Source organism: Bidens hawaiensis, unplaced genomic scaffold (assembly GCF_021521415.1).
Source record: "Bidens hawaiensis isolate Kalapana, Puna unplaced genomic scaffold, B.hawaiensis_p1.1 tig00015451_1, whole genome shotgun sequence".
Classification (NCBI taxonomy): domain Eukaryota; kingdom Viridiplantae; phylum Streptophyta; class Magnoliopsida; order Asterales; family Asteraceae; genus Bidens; species Bidens hawaiensis.
In genome coordinates, this window is record NW_027492381.1 from 467,993 (window position 1) to 483,066 (window position 15,074).

At 35.6% G+C, this 15,074-nt stretch overlaps 1 protein-coding gene and 1 pseudogene across 3 annotated transcripts in view; one reads left to right on the plus strand and one right to left on the minus strand.

The window, feature by feature from the left end:
* LOC143549239 (putative bifunctional methylthioribulose-1-phosphate dehydratase/enolase-phosphatase E1 1) overlaps positions 1-15,074 on the minus strand; it is a 28,911-nt gene extending 13,837 nt beyond the window's left edge. The window contains exons 1-12 of one of the 2 annotated variants that reach the window (XM_077040184.1): positions 14,807-15,074; positions 12,722-12,858; positions 12,548-12,643; positions 12,336-12,455; positions 12,160-12,249; positions 11,939-12,067; positions 11,708-11,863; positions 11,480-11,629; positions 11,297-11,398; positions 10,493-10,602; positions 10,296-10,414; positions 699-790 (exon numbers count right to left, since the gene is read on the minus strand). In XM_077040184.1, coding sequence (XP_076896299.1) covers positions 699-790; positions 10,296-10,414; positions 10,493-10,602; positions 11,297-11,398; positions 11,480-11,629; positions 11,708-11,863; positions 11,939-12,067; positions 12,160-12,249; positions 12,336-12,455; positions 12,548-12,643; positions 12,722-12,858; positions 14,807-15,017 — 1,512 coding nt within the window. In that variant the 5' untranslated portion in view covers positions 15,018-15,074. Of the gene's footprint in view, positions 1-698; positions 791-9,977; positions 10,200-10,295; positions 10,415-10,492; positions 10,603-11,296; positions 11,399-11,479; positions 11,630-11,707; positions 11,864-11,938; positions 12,068-12,159; positions 12,250-12,335; positions 12,456-12,547; positions 12,644-12,721; positions 12,859-14,806 lie in introns of those variants that run through there. The other variant, XM_077040185.1, reaches the window with a different exon arrangement.
* Positions 5,098-7,147, plus strand: LOC143549217 (aspartate--tRNA ligase 2, cytoplasmic-like; annotated as a pseudogene). Its single transcript, XR_013138104.1, has 8 exons — positions 5,098-5,237; positions 5,370-5,660; positions 5,738-5,848; positions 6,133-6,186; positions 6,319-6,398; positions 6,555-6,665; positions 6,715-6,833; positions 7,019-7,147. The product of XR_013138104.1 is annotated as an aspartate--tRNA ligase 2, cytoplasmic-like (transcript).

Here is a 15,074-nt window from a genome sequence, read left to right on the forward strand (position 1 = left end):
TACTCATCTTCAAAGTTCCCTAAACAAAATTTGAACCGAAAACCGAATATCAAAGTTTCCAAAACAAAATTTGAAACAAAAACCTAATATCAATAATCAATTCCAATATGGCAAGTTACACATAAAACTAAAAGCTAATCAATTCCAATTTAAACATAAACCCTAAATACCTAATCAATTCCAATTTAAACATAAACCCTAAATCCAAAATTAATTCTAATTTAAACAAGAAAATGAAAAATCTTAATGGAAAGATGGAGAGGTGGGCGGTGGCTGTGGACTGTGGTGATTAGTGTGGTGTTGTCGAGGGGTCTAGACGTAGTCCGGTGGCCGGCGTTGTGGTGTGGAGTGATCGGAGAGGCGGCGGCTGGCGTTGTGGTGTGATGTGGAGGCCGGCGTTGTGGCGTGGTGTGAAGTAGTGAACTCAAAATTGTGAAGCAGTTGCTGCTGTTGTAAATTGATTAGTGAACCAGTTTTGGTTTGGGCTTGGGATTTTGATGGGTTTGAAACTTGAATTGGGAGGGCTTAAAATCATAGGGGTAACGTTATTTTTTTCAGTGGTAACAAAACACGAAAATCGGCCGACTTCTTTTTACACTGCCGTTAAAAAATCGAGGGGTAGCTGCCCTCTATGTATGTCCGCCACCGCCATGTTTCATTCAATTCAAGAACACAATATTAAGTTTATGTAAACCAACCTCAAATCTCTGAAAAAGACTTGATTGTCTTAAACCCATGATTCTCGGGAAACGGTCGTTTCCGAGTCGAACCAATATCACAACCTCCAAACCTAACACCAAAGTAGTAGAATTAATATATTATGAGATTATGAGATAATATTTGATCATATGGAACAAAGTTTCGGAATAAATATATGAGTGTGTTCTTTACCAGCTGCCATTGCAACAACCGCTTCTTGATAAACATCGGTCACAAACAACATTTCAGATGGCTTATGAACTCCGAGTGATTCTGATATTTCGACGTAACTTTTTTGTTTCGTTCTTGTTTCTGCATCAAGCAATTACGAAATGAGGGTTTGAATAGGGCTGACATATCGTGTATACACGCACACGATAAGACACGAACATAAAATGTGTATACTTGTACATGACACGAAAACTTATCGTGTACCCGTATCCCAAACACGAACACGAACCTGTTACTACCTAGTATACACGATAAAACACGATAAGAGTTGTTTAGAAACACATATTTGACAACCTGTTTAGTGAAACAAAAGTCGTCGAAAGCTCATAAAAGTCTTAACGATGAGGCAACAAGGTGTGACGAACGGAGGAAGCAACAGCGGCTGCGAGGCCAGAGTTCAGAGGCAGTGTTGATGGCCGGAATTCATAAGAGGAGTTGTTGGCCGGAGAGGTGTTGATAGCCGGAGTTCCAAAGAGGGAATGTCGTGAGTGGTGGTGGTTGAGAAATAGAGAAAAAGTGTTTTAAGAATTTAGGGTTTATGATAACGTAGGGCATTCACATACAATCCTCTATGTTCAAATCTATAATTACACTAATAAAACTACATTTCTTCTCTATTTTCAATTAAATAATATTTTTTTATATTTCTATCAATATATTTTCTTTCTCCTTCACTCAAAACCATTTTCAATAAATATTGAATAATTTATAAGATACTACAGGAACTTTTTAAATATACAGAGAAACCCACTCACAAAATTTGATGGGATGAATGAGAATGCTCTATAATTATATATCTATTTAATTATAAAAATCTAATCAGATACTTAACTTGTACTTAACAGGTAAACAAATGCCTTATATTACCTGTTAAAGTCGTGTAGGTACATGTTTTGTATTCATCTCTTAGTATAAATTGTAAGCCCTAGGTTTGATGTTAATATTATAAAATCAAGATTGAGAAACAATAATATAAATACCCAACTGTGGTGTCAAAAAATCAACTTAAATAGTTTCTTAAGTCCCCGTAATCTGTATATCCAAATAACAGCCTTTGTGCTGATTTGCTTATAAATGTACACCTAATGAACACATATATTTTCACCTTGTAAATGAATCGAACAAACCTGAACACAACATGTTCGTGTTTGTTCATTTAACTTAACCAAACAAACAATCGAACGGAGTTTCTTTTGTTTGTGTTCGCACGTTAAGAAAATGAACATGTTTGTTTATATACAAGATACATGTTAAGATCATGTAGGTTCCCGTCGTGTACTTGTGTACGTATCTAAATTTTCAGCCCTGGGTTAGCTCGTTGGAACCGTACACCACCAAATCAACACCGCTTGCTCCAGTTAGTTTAGTCACCGAAAAACATGGGGGGTAGGTCAAGGGTATCATAATCAACTTTAAAACCACCAAAACCTAGACACTGATCGATTTCTAGGTGGGGTAATAGGAATTGGACTTGCAAGGAATTGGAATCCAATTCCATTCTTGATGTGTTCGTTTGACATGTGAATTGGAATCTATCACCACGAATACCCACCATCTCTAGCCAACCCCAGACGTTAAAGTCAAGAACTTGGGTCAACATTTAAGTCGTGTTCGAGTCGACCGACCGAGTCTATGGTCCGGATCTATGTTTTGTTTCGCGTTCGGGTCGAGGTCGACGTTACGGGGTCTCGCATATGTTGGTGATCCGGATCGTGTTCGAGTCGACGGTCGATAACGTGTCCAGGTCGTGTTCGTGTCGACAGTACGTGTCGCATTCAGGTCAATAATTGAACCGAACGCGCTTTGACGTGGAGCGTGGAACCACACACGCTTTGACGTTGAGCATGGAACTGAAATGGAGCGTCTAACATAACTGACCTGGAATGTTGAAACGAACTGGCCTTGAGCGTCAAACCAAACATGAAATGGCTCGGAGCTTCGAACCGAACGCAAATGAACCTGGAGTGTTGAACCAAGGCGAAAGCGTTGAACCGAAATGAAGGCGAATTGACCCGGGGGTCGAATCGACTCGAAGCGCTACGAATTGGATTGCCAACCCGAATGCGAACATGTTGATCGATCAAAGATTCCAATGAATTTACTTGGATTCCTCTACATTTTAGAAGGATTTTGAAATTCTTTGGTTCAACACTCTAAAATAGAATTAAGATTCCAATTCTAACGAAACAAACATGCCAAGCCGTGGGATTTTTTTTCCAATTCCTTTGAAATTCCGCGAATTATGTGAAAAAAGCGCATCCTAAGTTGAAAGTTGGGATTATCGTGTTACGTTGGCCAAAGTTAGGATCGTTAAAATCCAAACTCATTCATAGCCGTTGTTATTATGATTGTTATATTATTATTATTATATTAGTTACTAGCTTTTAAACCAGTGTATTACACGGGATTTGTCAAACTATTAAAAATAAATAAGGTTCATTATTTAAAAAAAATAAAATTTATGCTATGTGTATTTATAAAAATAAATAAGGTCCGATGAAAAAAATATACTCATTCCACCTTTATTCAATGAATTTTGTTCTTTAATATAAAAAATCCAGCATAGAATGAAAGAAATATGTATAAAATCCTCAAAATTACTCTACAAGATACAAGTTTCTATTATTAAGAATCCAGCCGTGAAGGGTTAAGCCCAGCCCGTTATATATTAAAAAACTTTAAAATTTAAAGACACAAAAATTGACCCCTTAACGTGTAAAATTTGAACCGTTAGTAAAAACTTTTACTTGATCAGTTAAGTAAACAAAACTGATTTGTTAATGAGACTAAAAAAACCTTTCTTTTAACCGTTAATGAAACAAAAAGTTGACCCGTTACCGAGTTAAATTTGACCATACTAAAAAAACATTTGACCCGTTAATTAAACCAAAAATAGCGTAATATCATAATTTGGATCCAGCTTCCTCTACCAACACCACACCACCAAACCCGATTATTATTATTATTATTATTATTATTATTATTATTATTATTAAAGGAAAGAGGACTGCTACGGTATGTCTTTAAGCTTTCCAATTTTAGTCCTTGAATTTTATATTGTTATAATTTAGCCCCTCAAAGTTTTAAACTATTTTAGTTTTGAGACATGACACTTTTTTTTGCTAAACTTTTTTTACTTTTCATTAGCATCTCAAGGTTTTTATGGTTTTAGTATGTGTCTTAATTTGTGTTTTTCTTCCCACATAGTTATTTGTTATTACTTATACATCTAAGTTATTGATCCTTTTGTAACGTTTAACATACAATATTTTTAAAACCTTTTTAGTATACCATCACGACATGCTCCTATTTTTATCTCTTTCATGTTGTTAAACGAAGTTGTACTCACAATAAGTTATATAAGTAGCGATGGCAACGGATTATTATTCGCACTACAACTATTTTATTATAAACCATATATCGAGTGTCGGTAGCACATCAATCACATAATGAGTCGAACTAATACCAACCAAGTTCTTTTGATAGTTAGATAAACTTTTATTTTGTTGTGCCAAAGTGTTATTCGTTACGATGTGCTTGCATATTTACGTTTTAATATTCGGATACGTTGCCGAGTTCCCCGCGCAAAGCGCGTCCGGAACACACTAGTTATTATTATTATTTCTAAGGTCAGTTTCAGGCTGGATATTTCAGAAAGCCCAAGCCCATCAGGGTTCGGTTGGAGTTCTTATAAAAGCGTTTTATTATAATATTATTATTATGGAAAACATTTGAAACTTAGTTTTTAATTAATAATATTAACAGAGCTCGTTCGTCGTCTTCTTTCTTCTTCACACAAACCGATGGAAAACATTGACAGCGGTTCTGCTAATTACGGAGACGTTAGTATTCAGTCAGAATCTTCAGTCAAAAGCTATTACCGGTGCAATGCGTAGTGACGGTGGATGCTTCAAGTGTCAACGTTGATAGTGCCCAAATGCTGTTTAAGTATGCTACCAAAGAATCCGTTGTTGATGTTCAAGGAATCGTAATAGTTCCCCCAAACCTTATTAAAGGCGTATCTCAGCACCAGGTGAAGTGCACTTCGTTTCTCTCTGTCTGCTAGTTTGTATGAATGAAATACTAGTTAATAATAATAATAATACCACATTTGCTTTGCTTGCAGGTTGAAGTACATGATTTACGCCCATCAGTTTGTCCCAATTTTGTGTGACTGTTTTGTTGTTATGCAGGCTGGAGTCCAAATCGTTCGTGTGAATCAGGACACACGGTTAGACCAAAGGGTTATCAACTTGCGCACCCTAGCAAATAATGGGATTTTTAGTCTCAAGTCCCGCATATCAAATGTAATTAGCATTTCCTTTCCTGTTGCTTCTAAATTACTCTGCATTGAATTTCAGTTTACTATTCATTGCTTGCTTACTGTATTATGTTTGTCAAGCAGCATATATAACCAAAGCCGATATTGTTTTCTGCAGTTGTTTGGACAGATTCTGCTGGATCTAGATTTTGTCCAGATTCACACCCCAAAGATACTTCCACGCGCGAGCGAAGGCGGTGCTGCTGTTTTTAAACTCGACTACAAAGGAAAGCCTGCATGTCTCGCACAGTCGCCACAGTTTTACAAACAGATGGTAATATCTGCTGAATTTGGGCGTGTCTTTGAGGTTGGCTCCGTTTTCCGAGCCGAGGACTCCTACACACACAGGCATTTGTGTGAATTCGTCGGTCTTGACGCCGAAATGGAGATTAAGGAGCACTATTTTGAGGTATGTACAGATTACTACTTGTTGTATAATTAATTAATTTCAAATAAAAATAAATTCATCACTACTGATATATATAGGTGATGGATGTGGTTGACCATCTGTTTGTTGAGATGTTTGATGCTTTGAATGCAAAATGCAAACAAGAACTAGAAGCCATCGACAAACAGTATCCCTTTACACCATTGAAAGTAGGTTAAATTCCTCTCTCGTTTATTATGTTAATTTGTTACATCTATGATATTAATATTCTGAATGTTCCCAAGAGATCTCTATCTCATCAACTTCAGTCTGAACATTCGACATTGCAGATGAATTTAGAGAAAGGATTATAAGAAAGTTCAGTGCTTTATCAGAGAAAAAGCAAAAGGATGATCAGGGAATAAAGGCGATAAAACTTCAACTAGAAGACCTTGCGACTATGATATTAATATACTACTGTTGTACGTTAATGTTTTCTTATTCAATTACGCAGTACTTGCGGAAGACCTTGCGACTCACTTTTGAAGAAGGGATCAAGATGCTTAAGGTTGGTAAAACTGTGCTAGTTCTGTTAAGATGTTGCGGTTTAGTTTTCTTTACGCTTTGAGGAGTGAATTTGTATTTTAATTATTCAGTCATTCTGACCCGACCCATGTTTGATAAAATTATTCCCGTGTAGGACGCTGGTGTTGAAGCAGATCCGCTCGGAGACCTTAACACAGAGTCAGAAAGAGCGTTAGGGAAGCTCGTGTTGGAGAAGTATGTGAAGTTCTCAAACTTTGACTAACATTTTTTTATATAATAGTAATAATATTAGTGTAATTATAATTACTTTTACTGTATTATCAGGTTTGTTAGTTTTGTTTCCCTTTTTTAATCTTGTTAATTTTCTTTTTAAATTTTGACTGATTGCAGGTATGACACCGACTTTTTCATACTGCATCGGTACCCACTCGCAGCAAGGCCCTTTTATACGATGCCTTGCGCCGACAACGGTGATTATAGCTGCTCTTTCTATTTGTATATTTAAAACTGAGAAATTGTCAATTTGTATATATAAACTTCATTTGTTGCGTTCAGGAGAGGAGATCATCTCTGGGGCCCAACGATGCACATACATTCGCTTCTGAAGTCTTGGGCAAAAGAATGCGGGATTGATGTCAAAACCATATCGGCGTATATTGATTCTTTCAGGTAGATACTGTTTTCCTCATCTTGGGTTTGGGTCGTTTTAGGGTAAAGGATAAATTTGGGGGGAAATAAGTGCACCTCTGATTGATATATTGACATATGTTGGGTATGGGTCATACTGGTTGGTTGGGTAATGGGTCAAAACAGATTTAGATTGTTGATCCACAAACCTTTTGGCTTTTCTGCAGATATGGTGTACCTCCACACGGAGGGTTCGGAGTCAGACTGGAACGCGTGGTGATGCTTTTTTGCGCGCTCGATAACATAAGGAAAACTTCACTGTTTCCTCGTGACCCGCGGAGGCTCCAACCATAAGTACACATTTTGCTGAAAAACTAGTTCGGTTCGATTAGTTTTGCTAAAAAAGTAGTCCGGTTCGATTGATTTTTGCTAAAAAAACTAGTTCGACCCGATTAGTTTTGTTAAATAAGTAGCTTGGTTTGATTAGTTTTGTTGAAAAACTAGTTCGGTTCGATTAGTTTTGCTAAAAAAGTAGTCCGGTTCGATTGATTTTTGCTAAAAAAACTACTTCGGCCCGATTAGTTTTGTTAAATAAGTAGCTTGGTTTGATTAGTTTTGTTGAAAAACTAGTTCGGTCCAGTTGTTAAAACAGGTAGTTCGGTTTGTGGTTTGTGGTTTTGGCATGGGCATATTGGTAATTTCAGGTTCTCTAACTAAAATATGACTTCATGTATTAAATATGACCTAGTTGTTTTTGTGTAGTGTGTTTATGCTCATTTGTTCATATTGTGTTTTAAACGTGTACAATTAATGCTTGACACATCGAAAACGAGGGCTTGATAGATGAAGGGAAAGCGACCGTGTGGATAGACCGTTTGAATATTAATAGATCAGCTGCGCAATAAATGTTTGAAATATTAAATAAGAAATCTCTTGATGGATGAAGGGAAAACGACTTATTCATGGTTCGAACACTAATCGACCACTTGGATTCAAATAGGCGACATGTTAAAGAAACGCGTGAATCACACAGAAAGGTCGTTGTGCATGGTTTGATCGGATTGACTATTCTATGCCAATATTTAGTAAACAAGCTAAGACCAATACAAACATGTTTCATGTTGATTTACAACAATGTAAAATGATACCATTTTAGAGAGAAAAAGATTATTGATTTTTAAAAGTTATAAAGAAGTTTGTAAATGATGATCTTTGCTAAAAAATCTTAATTGAAAAACAGAGAAGTAGACTAATGTGTGCATATAATATAGGGTAACATCACTTTTACCTTAAATCTCTTTACTTAACAAAACTTCAAGTCATACTTGGATCATATGTTTTAGCACTAATACCTGGTTAATTTGTTAAAACTAGTCATTAATAAAAGGAAAAATTTGTTTTTATTGCTCCAAACTATTTCATTTTTGTCAGCGATAGTCCTAATTTTCATTTTGGCTGGCAACGGTCCCAACTTTCATTTACGTTTCTTCTACCAGTCCACGACTAATGGAGTACTAACTCCGTTATGTAAATGCTGATGTGTCCGTCCTAGTTGACAAAATCATGTGACATGGCAGCCTACGTAGACCTTATGTTACCTTAATAATTTGACTTCTTTTGGAAACTAGGGTTTATGCTTCACGTTGTTCAGTTGGTTTTGATAAATTAGGTTTAAAATTAACACTAGAATCAGCCAAGCCGGACGTTTTAGCCGGTGAATCGGAATCAGAATTGTTATCTTCACCGGAATATGTTTCTTCCAATTCCGATGAATTCGGATCCGGTGCAACTCCCGGTATCTTACGGTCACCCTTAACAATATTATCATTCTTAGCTTTCTTCACATCTTTTTCAACGGCTGCCGAAGACGGCGCCAGACGTTTACTCTTCGCTGGCGGCGACATGGATACCGTTTTGGAAATCGCTTTGGATTCATCTCCTTTAACTGAATTGGAATGCATTGGTACGGAAGAGATAGGTTTGACGTTACGTCAACGATGATGGGCGTTAACTTGGAATCTGAATCGGTATCGGCGTCTGTCTCTTCGTCTTTCGATGAAGGTGGATCTGGATACTTCCAGCTTGGCTGATTCTAAGTGGACCTTTTGTGGCATCAGGGATTTTAAAATGTTAAGTATAATACACAGACATAAGGTCCACGTAGGCTGCTATGTCACATGATTTTGACAACTATGACGAACACATCAACATTTATATAACGGAGTTAGTATTCCGTTAGTCACTGACTGGTAAAAGAAACGTATGTGAAAGTTGGGACCGTTGCCAACCAAAATCAAAGTTGAGACCACTGCCGATAAAAATAAAATAGTTGAGACAAATAAAAACCAATTTTTCTTAATAAAAAAAATACATTAATCTCCATATATCTTGCAACAAATGGTGTATTTAGTTCACACACCTAACAACAAGCATAGGTTGTCTTCAACTCATGTCTACCTTTTGAGGGGTTCTAGTAAAACGAAATGTTTTAAGCCATGGCTTTTATCAAATTTTTAACAAATTTATGCTCTAGACTTTTCAATCAAATTGATCAATTGATGTCTTAAATGTGCAAACTAAAGGACCTTTTCAAGTACACAAAAGTTGAAGTACATTACCAACATAGAATCTTCAAACAATCTCAACCAAACCCCATCGTTGGATCATTAATCGTCACGACCAATCAATCAATCAATCATGCCCAGTAAAATCCCACCGACAGCAAAGCTATAAGTAGGGTCTGGGGAGGGTGGGATGTAGGCACACCGTACCTCTATCCAAAGGAATAAAGAGGTGGCTTTCAGAGAGACCCTCGGCTCTAAGTACATGTGTATGAAGCAAAATAAAGGAAATCAAAGTTTAACAGTTATATAAAAACTACTACTAATTATAATAATATTAATAATCGTCACGACCAATCTCAACCAAAAACCTAATCTTTGAACCGAGTCCACGACCAATTCTTTGGTTGTCTCATATGGTTCTGTGTTAGTAGAATGTGTAAGTTACAACAAAACAATATAAGATATCACATTACTAGTTACTACTTAAATAAAATAAAAATATACGAATTGGAATATAAAACAAGAATATTAATATTTAACTTGGGGAACATTACTCCATGATTAATTAATATTCTTAAACAGGAGATTAATAAAAGATATTAACAAGAATATTAATATCAAACAAGTTTTTTATTTAAATATTATTTTAATTTATTTTTCAACAACAAAAGGTACTTACTAATTTCTGATACAAGTGTCACATGTAGCATGTTTCATTCAAGAAAACAATATTAAGTTTATGTAAACCAACCTCAAATTTCCGAAAAAGACTTGATTGTCTTGAACCCGTGATTCTCGGGAAGCGGTCCATTTCCTGGTCGAACCGATATCACAACTTCCAAACCTGACACAAAAGTAGTAGAATTAATATTATGATTAAGAATAATATTTGATCATATGGAACAAAGTTTCAGAATAAATATATGAGTGTGTTATTTACCAGCTGCCTTTGCAGCAACCGCTTCTTGATAAACATCGGTCACAAACAAGATTTCTGATGGCTTATGAACTCCAAGTGATTCTGATATTTCGACATAACTTTTTGTTTCTTTCTTGTTTCTGTTATCAAGCAATTACAAAATTAGGGTTTGGTGTTTATATAGAATCAAGATTGAAAAACCATAATGTAAATTTTACCCGACTGCGGTGTCAAAAAATCCACTTAAGTAGTTTCTTAAGTCCCCGTAATCTGTATATCCGAATAACATCCTCTGTGCTAATCTGCTACCGCTTGAATAAATGTACACCTATGAACCACAGTCGTTTTCACCGTCAAATAGCTTGTAAATTAACCAAAAGTCGTGTTTGTTCACTTTACTTAACCGAACAAACAATCAACACGAACAGTTAAGCGAACAGAGTTTTCATTTTCGTGTTCATACTTCGTACGATAAAAAAATGAGCATGTTCATTTATGTTCGCTCTTTAACAGTATGAACGAACATAACTAAACACCGACGAATGAACATCACTGAGCTAAAAGCCTACAACTAGGTAAAAGTAATGTGAATAACAAAGTGTTGGGCCTAAAAAGTTATTAAACCTAAACTAAGTTGTAAACTTGTAAGTTGTAATTGACTTGAAACTATAAATGAATATATTAACGAACATAAGCAAACAAACTTAATAACTACCAAACACAAATGAACGTAAACAAACGAACATCAACGAATTTAAATTAATATTCCCAAAACATAGATGAAAAAACGAGACATGTGTTCATGTTCGTTCGTTTAATTAAATGGGCAAAATTTTTTGTTAGTGCCCAACTGCCCATTCGTTTATTAAATAAACGAAGTTCCCGTCAAAGGGTTTACAAACTATTCACTGAACGTTCAATTTGCTTACACGCCTACCAGCAAATAAGATAAATTACTAAAAATATGCTTAATAGAACGGCTAAAACGTTTACGAAAAATCCATACAATATATAGAACTAACCTTAATCCCAGAAGCATGCCATTTTTCAAGTGCGCGAGGTACATCATCAAACACGATTCCTTTAAGTTCATGTTTTTCAAATCCAGTGCGCCATATGTGACCCTAAATAATGATACTCAGCAACTTTGAATAAATCTAATTAAAGAAATTAATAACGTATTCCACGTGTTAAAATTTGCTTACTTGCAACTGTTTTAATGAAGTAATTTTCCTATCGGATTTGATCATTCCTTCAACATTAGCAACCAAAGCAGCAATCACCGCCTGTTTTCCCGCCGCTTCAGACGGAATTGGAACCGCACCCACAACCCCATGTTTTAAATCATCTTCTACCTGCATATATATGAGGCAATATTACAACCAATTATATATACAAAAATAATAATAATATTATTAATTAATGAAGCTTACTTGAGATCGCAACAACTTAATATCATCTTGTGTGAAATCAGTATCATATGTGTCTTCCAAATGTTTTTGCACATTGTTCTTGGCATATGGGAAAAGAACATCTGTCACAAATGATATCGGTGTTGTTGTCCCTTCAATGTCAAGAACAATACAACGCTGGAAAAAAAATGATAAATTATTAACGAATCATTATAATTTAAACATGTTTGAGTTAATTGTAAGAGCCCCTACCTTTTGAGATGACGTGTCACCTAAAACCGGTTTGGATCTTTGAATTGGACCATGACTTGGAGTTGACCAGTCAAGACCTAATTGATGAAGCTTTATTGCAGCTTCAAAGAGATAGTGGTAGCATTCAGACTGAAAGATTGACAACATGTAACCTCATATAAATACACTAATGCATATAACTATATACTTCAATGACTAGAAAATAATACACTAATACAGACCTGAGTTTTGGCACTAATCCAGGAATCACCCCATACATAAATACCATGGTTTCGTACGAGTACCGCGGTTGTTTTCGGGTACGCTTCAATCTGTTGATAATTAAGTAAAATTTTCTTTAATCATCAACTGTTTTCAAATTTAACCAAAATAACATTAAAATATGCAGTTAACATACTGCTGCAGCAAGAGAATCGGTCAGCTCCCTTTCATGAGCAGTGTTTTCAATTATAGGAACCACAAGCTCGTCATAATAACCATGCCCTTGAATTCCTTTAATCATCTCCATATGAGTGATCTGAACAAATCAAATCACAAAAACTTATACTCATCATTATTATCATTAAACAAAGCAATATATAAAAATAAATGGTAACTATATTGAATTACCTTAAACTCTTTTGCCAAAGGATCAAGCATTGTCACAAGACAAGATTCCATTCCGTGACTGTGAATTACTGCACCAGCGTTCCGCATATGATAAGCCTGGAAGACACAAAAACATCTGTAAATCAAAATTTGGAAATGATTGATTACAAGTCACACGATTATATTAGAAAGTACCTTCATGAAAAGAGGGGCGCAATCTGAACATTTTGGAGCCTTGTGAGGGTACGGCTTCGGTGATGGAGTAAACAAAATATCGCCACTAGACGATAACACATACATATCTTCTTCCACCATTCTTTCCTTTTGCACACCTATATGATATGTGTCAGTTTAAAGGTAGACATTTATAATTATAGTAGTTTAGTCAGTTGGTTAGCTTAACAAATCAGGTCAGATGTGTTAATAAAACGTTTTAATTCTTCTGCGCCAAACTAATTTTATTGCGGTAAATGATAATGGATGTGAAATTGAACTAGGCTGTTCATCAAATTTTACTAAAGTTGACTTTGCTCATTAAGTGTTAAATGAAATGCCTGAACAGATTAGAAGTGAAGTGTGCTTGTCAGAACCGTCTCTGAGAATTCGAGTGCCCAAGACGAGTACTATAAAATCGGCCTCATATAATTTTTTTTTTCAAAAGATCAACGAAAACTGTGATACGAATAAATAAATAAATAAAAAGTCATTGACTTATTGTAGCAATAACGCTTTTGGGCCTTTTGGTTACTGGAGCATCAAACTCTCATTATATAAAGTTTATTTTTTTAAAATACATATAGATTTTGTTTATAAAAATATTCCATTCCCTTATCAAGACCAAGCCCTAGACGCCGGCCGAGCCCTGTATGGGTCGAAGACGGTCTTGGTGCTTGTGGCGTGTTAGGAAATAGGAAAGAGAGCAATTGACTAACAATAATTAGGGCTGTAAACGAACCGAACAAGACCTTGATCATGTTTGTTCGTTAAGCTTTTAGTGGACAAACTAACAGTTGAAGAACGCCTAACTGAACGAATTTCTTGTCATGTTCGCATAGTTATCAAATGTGTAAAGCGCACTTAAGGCGCATAGGCCTCTCTGAGGGCCTAGGCACTAGACGCAAAAAAAGCGTGGGCCTCAAATAAAAAAAAGCGCACTTGAATAAAAAAAATCATCTAAACACCCAAAGCAAGTACCAAAATGATCGATTTCATGAAAAACTATCATATTCTGCCATAATAGTGAAAGTTACTGATGTGATCAACTGTTTATTGTAAGTATTTATTTAGTAGAACTGTAGAAGACTTTTGAAATGTAATTGCGGCCATGATAATACAATGCTACTGATGGTGATCAAATGAGAGAAATTATTATTTATTTTGATAGCGTTGTTCTTGGCTTCTTGCTTTGTAATATTGAAAATCCAGAGATCGATCATTTTATAGCGATATTGAATTAATTTTGTTAAACCAAGTAATTGTAGGTAAGTTGTTTTACTTTAGATGATAAATCAAATAAAATCAAGCTAAAACATAAAAAAACTGGCAACTGCCGACTAATTGCCTAAAATTGCGTCTGCTTTTATGGAAAGCGTTGCAAGTGCGCTTCGACTGAAAAAATCGCCTAGGCGCAAAAAAGCAACGCTTTTAATAACTATGCATGTTCATTAAGAAAATGAACTTGTTCATGAACAGTTCACGGACACGAACGAACGAGCACAAACAATATGTTATTTGATTTGGCTAACCGAGAATTGTCAGTGCCAACGGTTCGGTCAGGCTACCAAGTTTGTGTTGATGTTTTCTTAATATTCATATTCATATTTTTAACTTAACATATAAACTAATCACATAATACTCATATAAATTTTTGCTTTATACTTAAAAATTTTGCTTAAATCTATATAATTAAATTAACCCATTAAAAAAGTATTAAAAACCTTTAATGAACAAACAAACATTAACGAACGTTCACGAACACAATTGAACAAACACAGCGGCTCTGTTTGTTAATTTATTAATCAAACTAAATTCCTTGTCTATTTTCACTCATCTATTAAACAAACGAATATAAACGAACAATAATGTCGAAAATGACAAAATGACTTAATCTTGTGAACTTAACTGTTTCACGTACTAACAAAGTTACTTCATTTTGTCACTATATAGCTGAGAAATTAAACTAAATTTAACTTTGCACACCAAGTGTTCGACGAAATGCCTGAACGAATTAAGCCCTTAATTCAATAAAATTAAACAAACCCAGATCAAATTAGAACGTACCGGAGGGTGACATGATGATGAGTTGATCGGATTTTGGAACTTCATCGTCGTGGACCTTGGCGGTGATGCTTCCGCCGGTGCCGGAGACCCAGCCTAGAGTGTAAAACAGACGGCATAGCTCGGTGATGAGTGATTTGGTTTGCTTGACGTGAGATCCGTCCAAGTATGCCTGAGATGTTAACGCCATCTTTCCAGCTCCGTTAGCCGTCATCGGTGACTACTGCGTGGGTTTTAGGCACGGAAAAGGTGTGAAAAATGCTGTTTTGGG